This window comes from Argentina anserina, chromosome 1 (genome assembly GCF_933775445.1).
Source record: "Argentina anserina chromosome 1, drPotAnse1.1, whole genome shotgun sequence".
In the NCBI taxonomy this organism is placed as follows: domain Eukaryota; kingdom Viridiplantae; phylum Streptophyta; class Magnoliopsida; order Rosales; family Rosaceae; genus Argentina; species Argentina anserina.
In genome coordinates this window covers 17,259,502-17,267,016 of record NC_065872.1, presented here as the reverse complement: position 1 = coordinate 17,267,016, position 7,515 = coordinate 17,259,502, and the positions used below count along the sequence as shown (strand labels likewise).

Below are 7,515 nucleotides of genomic sequence, written 5' to 3'. Positions count from 1 at the left end.
GCAGGATAGACGTTCCCATGGGGGTGGTGACTTGATGGCATCTAGGACCAAATCGATTCGAAGTTCACATCTCTTAGATCCGATTTGGGTTAAGCGTTTGTGTCTGCTTTCCAGTGGTTTTGTTGCCGTTTTCTTGAAGCTCTGAGATGGCTTGCGATCTTTGGGTGACAAGGTGGTAGGGGTGGCTGTGTTGGTGCGCGTCCGGTGAGATGGTGGCGATCTGCCTCATGTAGAATGGGTCTTCAGCTTGAGCCTGGGCTGGGGCCCATGGTCCACGTTATTTTTATTTTCTAAGTAATTGTCTTTTATTTTTAGTATTCATAGCTATTTACTATGTATGTTGGGTTTGTCTCGAAGATACGTCAGGCTTTTGTTCTAACTGCATGTTGTGCTCATCCCGACTCTTTTCTTATGCTTGTTTTATTTTCTTTTGACCTGTATTGGGTCTCCTAGCTTCTCATGGTTTGTTCATGGGTGTAATGACTGTTGTGCTTCACTGCTATAATAGAGTGCTTACTACGTGTCTCATTAGTTTCGAGTACCATGTATGTCTACCGTGATGTGGTACCGATTGAATGTGTAAAGTATTTGGTCTCCTTGGTTCTTGAATAGATTCTTCCGTCCTTTAAAAATTTTCATTAAATGACGCCGTATTGCGATTTAATAATATTTGTTTCCCAATAAATATATAAATAGGGTTTGTGTGGGAAAATTGAATTGATTTGGACTTTGGAGGGCTTAGGGCTAAAGCTGAAAAAGTTGCAGAAAAGCGAGAGAAGAAGAATATGGGCAAGAATTTCCGAAAGCGAAGCGCTCCCGCCGACGATAACGACGATGATCCTGAGAAGCTCAGCGACGACGAACAAGAACGGAGGTAAGAATCGAGTCGTGGCTATCTTGCAACTGTAAATTAGTTAAAACAATTGAGTAAAAATTGGAACGGTGAAAATTGCAGGTTGTTGCTGGAGGAGGTCAAGTTTCTGCAGAAGCAGAGGCGGAGGAGGTCCGGGATCCCTGCCCTGACTACTGGTTTCGACTCGCCGAATGATCCTGCTTCTAAGGATAAGAACATTGACAGCAAGACCAAGAGAGCCAGCGGCGGCCATTCTCCCGGTGGTCATCACGGCGAAGGCGGCGGCGGCGGAGGAGATGGAGAGAATGATGACTGGGCTTTGAATAGGACCTTTGCTGAGGAAACTGAAGTGGCCGATGAAGATCCGAATATGTAATGATTGTGATTGATGTGTGTATGAAGTAATGTGGCGATTATATTGAGGGAGTGGTTGTGATTGTGTGTGTTTGTTATGTTGACAGGTTGAGTTATATTGAAGATCAGTTGGCAAAGAAGAAGGGCAAGAAAGTGGAGGCGGCGCCGGAGGAGGTGGAGAATGAGTTACAGCGTGCTGAGGATGAGCTGTACAAGATACCTGACCATCTTAAAGTGAGTCACCTCCTCCACCGGCGCTTGCGGTTTTGTTGTTGTTTGGTGGTGAATATAGCAGCAGAACGTGCCTAGAGCTGTTGATGTCTCTCAATCGTGCTGCTTTTGCTTGGTTTTTTTTACCCGGTCTGCTGTTTCTTTGCAGGTGAAAAAGCGAAACTCAGAAGAAAGCTCAACTCAGTGGACTACTGGGATTGCTGAGGTGCAGCTCCCCATCGAGTAAGGCCCTATGAAAATCATAATTTGTTTTGATGTATGTGTTACTTGAAGCTGTTTTGTTTGAGATATGTTTACCTGATTAGCTGTTATATACTTAAATGTAGAGCACTCGTTATTGGTTCAACAGTTTATGCTGTAGTAGTTATTTAATCTGTGTTCGTGCTACTAGAGAACTATACATGCACATAATTTTATGGACACACAGTGGAAGGGGGTACCATGGCTCTTTTGCTTCCTGTGCACAATTTTATACTATAAACATGACCTTTTGTTACATGTTTTTATTGTTTCTACTAATTGCAGATACAAGTTGAGAAATATTGAGGAAACTGAGGCGGCAAAGAAGTTTTTGCACGAGAAGCGGCTTGTGGGGCAGACAAAATCAGAAATTAGCATGCCCTCAAGTTACAGTGCTGATTATTTCCAGCGTGGCAGGGATTATGCTGAAAAACTTAGAAGAGGTTTGCAAACTTTGTTTCTTCATTCCAATGAAAAATAATATGAGCATGGCACTAAGAATTCATTGTCCAACAAAAATTTCAAGGGCTATGCTAGTCACAGTATATTTGGTAGTCTATATTTTCACCCTCATCTCCATTAGAAAATGTTTAGTGTCTCGTGGTTTTCTTTTGTCTAGTAAAAGGTTTTTGCCATTACTAACTACAACTATGAAACTTACAGAACATCTCGAGCTCTACAAGGACAAAAGTTCACAGGATAATGGTGGTGCTCCCAAACAAAATGATACTGGCACAGATGCAGCAGGACAGAGGCAAGCTGCCACAGATGAGTTCATGCTGGAGCGCTTCCGCAAAAGAGAGCGTCACCGTGGAATGAGGAGATGATATGCATGTACTCCAACAGTAGAATACGAATGGAACTTAATCTGGAAAGACTCAGAACTCATCATTCTTTTGGTATGTAAAATTATGCATTTTTGCCACTGTAACTCATGTTGCTCCGTACTATAACATTTAACAGTTTTTTTGTATATAATTTCAAAATTTAGGCGTCATTCTTTGATAGCGTTGTACCTGGATGGCCCTTTACTGGAAGGCATGCTTACGCTTTTCGGTTTATTCTGTTCAAGTTCAATGTGAGGTCTTGCAGTGAGACATTGTGGTTATGTTCATTTTCTGTTTATATGGCATCCTAATGCTTCAGTCCTTATTTGCCTTCATTATATTTCTGTAAGAAAGTGTATTTACCATTTCTTCGCAGCATCATATGCCTGAGGAAGAAGACTGGATTCGTTTTGCCATCCAAACTGTCATTGTTCTTGGTCATCTTTATAAGTAAACTGGACTTGAATTTTGTTGCCACACTGACTTGCTTTGATGGGGAAACCTACAACGGATGAATGGATGGATTGTACTCTTTTCAATGTACACAATCTTATGCGATCAAGATCCTCCGAACAAGTTGTAAAAGCAATAGATATAGTTGTGATCAAGATTCAAGAACCACGCTTACATCATCGTGGAAGTTTTTGTTTTCACCAATTTGTCCCTGCAATGAACTTTGCAGTATCAGTTCAACCTCTAAATTGTGAATGTGGCAATTTGATGCTAGCTTCAGCACTACACCTAAGATTGGAATAAAAGACTCTAATCCATTCACCATCAGCAATTCTCAACTCGACAACTTGAACTCGACTTGCCCCAATATTTCTGGCCGAACTTGGTACTTGAACGTAGCAAAGTCAGGAAGCTCTTCTCCATTGCAGCAATTTTTATCTTGCTTTGAGTGGCATGAAAATGAAAAGGGCTTTGAAAATTCGGAGTCGAATATTTGGTTACGTCTTCACCTCCATATGAACTAAACACAAAATACACTTTCCAAGAGTAGAACAATGAAGATTAGCAAGAACATACCAACCTTGTTTAGGTGGTAACAGGAGGCTTCTGGGCAGCAATATTTCTGAAATGGTGGAAGATTCTTGGTCTAGTTTGCCAATTATATCCATCCTTATATACCATGTTGCATCACAATGCTATTCCGGCAGCAAAGTACAGTGCAGGTAATAGCATTCCGGGATGTATAAACCATGATTTTCGTTTCGGATAGATATATTGCAAACTTTCAGCCAAGTTAAGCAACCTGATTGCAAACTCTATTTACTATAAATCACAATTCAACAACAATATGTGAAAGGAAGGTTCTGATCATGGAACCCACATGTGATCCCTTAGATGAAATCTGAAGGGATCCAAAGGCACTCATACCTTGATATTGGATTGACGACAAACTATAACAGGCAATTCATTGCCAACTGTACATAAATACAAATATTACAAGCATTTCTGGTGATTTACTTATCGATCCTAAGGTTGTTACATAAGTGTCCTAGTTCAGGCCTGGCATTCATCCATGATTTGGATTTGATTTCAGCTGGTTTAGTGCAGTAGGGTAGGACCTGAATGTGATGAGGAAAAAGTATCTCCTGCATTATGGAAAAACACGATGGTTAAATAGTAGTATAAACATTTGTATTGCATGCTATTCATTACATGAATTTGAGAGAAACTGGCAAATGCTCTTCATGTCTGCTGTCAATTGGAATATTAATATCACTTGGCCACATCTGACTTCTAAAGATTGTTTTTTTTCAAGTTAGAACAGCTCGAGTACAGCCCACAACTATGTATGCAATTCGTTGAGGAGAATGCACAGTATAAATGGTTGGCTAAACCCTCATAAAATTGATGTAGAAGGAAGTGTACCTGTGTAAGCGATATGTGACTGGTCATAAAAGACAACGAGGAGGAAAATTCTTCTAGCTATCATAACTTAAACTAGTACAAATTAACAAAAACAGGCCTAGTTCAGAACATAGGTCCCCCATCATCTTATGCGACATGGAGAAGAATGATGCAATAGTTGCAGAGTTGCAGAACTCACTGACATTGGTCAATGTCGTGAAATAAAATTTGGTGATTCATAAACATATAACACGTTGAACTGATGCCTCTATCATGATTACAAGTGGTCTTTTAAGTTCTACTAGACAAAGAAAATATAGCCACACGACAACCAAATTAGGAAGGAGAAATAAATTCCGCACATAAGATTTACCTTAGAGCTTTAACACCCATGTCCATTAGGTTCGCTCGTTGCTCATCATCAGCATCAGGGAACTTCTCAAGTTCCTTACTATAATAAAGAATATCTTCCCGTAAATGCCCTGCACCTGCACACCTTTAAATTGAAGGAACAAAGTCAGAGCAATCACATGATAAAGAGAAGCAACTCTGATTATAGCAAAGCAAAAGAAAAACCAAGTGAAGACCCATCAACCATGGACTATCCTTCTCTAACGTCACAGACAAAACTATCCCCCTTCTTCTATAGTTTAATATATTACAGATGCGTAGACAAGTAGATAGTACTAACATACAGAGATAAACTCCGCCATGGAACATCTAACAGATAAAATACCTTTCAATAACTCTGTCAACGTCTGCTTTGCTTTTGGGACCATAAACAAGAACCCTCGTAAGGCTTAGTATGTCACGGTAGTCACCCATTCTTAGAACTTCTGTTCTTCATCAGGAGATCGAGAAGGCAACTCCTCTTCGACTGTATACGATGCATTCGTTCTAACCAAAGATTGTAGATCCTTCGATATAAAAAAAATTTCTGCACCAATTCTGACACAAGTGATAGCCATTGCATATGCAACTCCTCCAAATCCCGTATGTGACACAAAAAGGTCAGAACCTGCATAGCTACAGTGATTTTTATCAAATTTTAGTATCTAATAAAATGAAAATTTGAAAAACAGACTCAAATAGCAAATATCAAATATCAAAACATGGGATTAAAAGAATCATATTTGCTACAAACCTAATGAATGACAATCACATAAGGGCCACCCTCTAAGATGCCAAAGTTACACACCAAATACAAAAAGAAAGAAGAAATAAATTGTGCAACTACCTGACAGAAAAGAACCATCACTAACAGATTTTTGCCTCCCGGTTCAAATAAAAACTATTGAATTAAAAAAATTAACAAAACTGCATATTGTGGTTTGTGGATCAAAATAGTAGTAATATACATTTACATACTTGGACACAGTAATCCTGAGGCACATCTATTACTGGAAGAATGTCAAGAACATTATACTTGTCAGCTGCATATTATGGATTACATCTACATACTCAGTAGTTGGTAACATAATATATTTGACAAATATTTCAAACCTTGGTACTAGTATTTACTGATAGTGCATGCCAGGGATGTATACTTACTCATTGATGCAGTATTGGATTGCATCCACATCTGAAGCTAAAGCCATTCTCTCTTTGGTTAATGGGAATATTCTCCCCATAGGAAATATTGTAACCCTCATCTTTCAATGAAGCATATACTTCGCTGGAGTGTTCACATCATCTGCAAAGATGTTTTCCAAGTATCCTATGACACTGGATTGGTTTAGCGAAGGGTTATACTCCTCAAGGTGTAAAAGCATACGGCCACCAGATCGTCTGACCTCGGATAGTATATCTTATTTTAGTCGTACTTCCATGTGTTCTACCTGCATGAAGCAAGAAACTGAAATGGGAGAACAAATTTAGGTTAATGGCGAACTTTGAAACACGGGTGATGAGATACCACTGGGCCGGTGATAATATATTACCAGTCCAGCCCATGATCGATAGGGTCTCCATTCATATATTTCTCGTGCTCTCTCTTTCTACTCTTCATATTCAATACCCACACCAAAGCAAAATATCTGGGTTTTCTGGGTTGATGAAGAAGATCAAAGGGGTAATTTCTACGGAGCTGTCTTCATATGCTTTATCAATATTATGCTTCTTGGCTGTTTATTTTTTCCGGGTTTCATCTGATCTTGTACAATGGGTAGTATTAATAAAGATGATGAATCAGGGGAAGGAAAGGAGGAGAAAGCAGGGGAGGAAAGGGGGAAGACTTATGAGGACCTCAATCTATATATCGAGTTATCGACACATAAGAGACTCGACAGATAATGAGTTCTATTTGCACATCTCCATAATTTCTCTTTTTTTTTTTTTGACTTTTCAACTCACATGTAAAAATGGATATTTATAGGAGGTGATCAGATGTAATTGGATTTTTTTCATTAACCTTTTTATAATTTAAGTTATCATTTGGTACTAGTATATAATTAATAATTTACACTTCTTATATTTAATTGACCAAATATACCAACTACCATTTTTACAGTCATAAACCCATCTAAAACCACCCATGCTATTCATGTATATTAGCAGAAGTGAGTTCGAATGTGGATATGATCTGCTTCCGATAGTGATACACATTTAGTGAAGTATGGGTTTAACTTATGATTCTGGAATCACCTAACCAACAAAGTCTGGCAAATGTGAAGAAGAAAGAATGAAATCCTTGTGCGAATTAAGCATGCGAATTGACCTACATTTTCTCCCATACCACTGAAAATGTAACAGCATACAAGTGAACTGATTATTCATATACGTACTTTGAAGCCAACATAGTAATGCTCTATATTATGTAAGGAGCAACAACCCTCTTTTATCTCAATTTTTTTTTTCTTTTTGATGACACTTGTTACAACCAGCTTAACAAGAGAAAGGAAAGGGCAAGAAATTGAAGAACTGTAAGAAAATGCGGAAAGAGAAAACTCAAATAATTGAAAGAGACAATTCATATATTTTTATTCATGCCTCTGCAAGAGGTAGCCAAAGCCAAAGCCAAAGCCAAAGCCAAGACACAGCTGACGTCTACTGATGACACCAAAACTAGCAAATGCATAATTTCATATTCTACTGGACTCAAAAGTCATGGGCTGAAGACATAAGTGTTAGTTATGGTTGGTTGTAACAACGCTT

At 38.8% G+C, this 7,515-nt stretch overlaps 2 protein-coding genes across 3 annotated transcripts; one reads left to right on the top strand and one right to left on the bottom strand.

Annotated features, from left to right (window-relative positions):
• Nucleotides 1–723: 723 nt before the first annotated feature.
• LOC126791170 (protein COP1 SUPPRESSOR 2) lies at nucleotides 724–3,229 on the top strand. 2 transcript variants are annotated; one of them, XM_050517593.1, is made up of 8 exons: nucleotides 724–874; nucleotides 956–1,225; nucleotides 1,315–1,441; nucleotides 1,587–1,660; nucleotides 1,964–2,121; nucleotides 2,342–2,577; nucleotides 2,670–2,756; nucleotides 2,882–3,229. In XM_050517593.1, the coding sequence occupies exons 1-6, from the start codon at nucleotides 786–788 to the stop codon at nucleotides 2,503–2,505; spliced, it is 882 nt and encodes a 293-aa protein (XP_050373550.1). In that variant the 5' UTR covers nucleotides 724–785; the 3' UTR covers nucleotides 2,506–2,577; nucleotides 2,670–2,756; nucleotides 2,882–3,229. The 2 variants fall into 2 exon arrangements, with proteins under 2 accessions (XP_050373550.1, XP_050373542.1); XM_050517585.1 differs by lacking the exon at nucleotides 2,882–3,229 and having other exon boundaries at nucleotides 2,670–2,826.
• Nucleotides 3,230–3,747: 518 nt separating this feature from the next.
• LOC126796301 (uncharacterized) lies at nucleotides 3,748–6,516 on the bottom strand. Its single transcript, XM_050523099.1, has 4 exons — nucleotides 5,914–6,516; nucleotides 5,099–5,388; nucleotides 4,736–4,858; nucleotides 3,748–4,103 (listed from the first exon to the last, which is right to left on the bottom strand). The coding sequence occupies exons 2-4, from the start codon at nucleotides 5,185–5,187 to the stop codon at nucleotides 4,025–4,027; spliced, it is 291 nt and encodes a 96-aa protein (XP_050379056.1). The 5' UTR covers nucleotides 5,188–5,388; nucleotides 5,914–6,516; the 3' UTR covers nucleotides 3,748–4,024.
• Between the last annotated feature and the right edge of the window lie 999 nt (nucleotides 6,517–7,515).

Coding starts and splice junctions, on each gene's coding strand:
- LOC126796301 (XM_050523099.1), bottom strand. CDS start 5,187: ATGGGTGACTACCGTGACATACTAAGCCTTACGAGGGTTCTTGTTTAT. Junction 4,859..5,098: donor GTTGACAGAGTTATTGAAAG/GTATTTTATCTG, acceptor TTCAATTTAAAG/GTGTGCAGGTGCAGGGCATT. Junction 4,104..4,735: donor ATGGGTGTTAAAGCTCTAAG/GTAAATCTTATG, acceptor TCCATAATGCAG/GAGATACTTTTTCCTCATCA.
- LOC126791170 (XM_050517593.1), top strand. CDS start 786: ATGGGCAAGAATTTCCGAAAGCGAAGCGCTCCCGCCGACGATAACGAC. Junction 1,442..1,586: donor AGATACCTGACCATCTTAAA/GTGAGTCACCTC, acceptor GTTTCTTTGCAG/GTGAAAAAGCGAAACTCAGA. Junction 2,122..2,341: donor TGCTGAAAAACTTAGAAGAG/GTTTGCAAACTT, acceptor TGAAACTTACAG/AACATCTCGAGCTCTACAAG.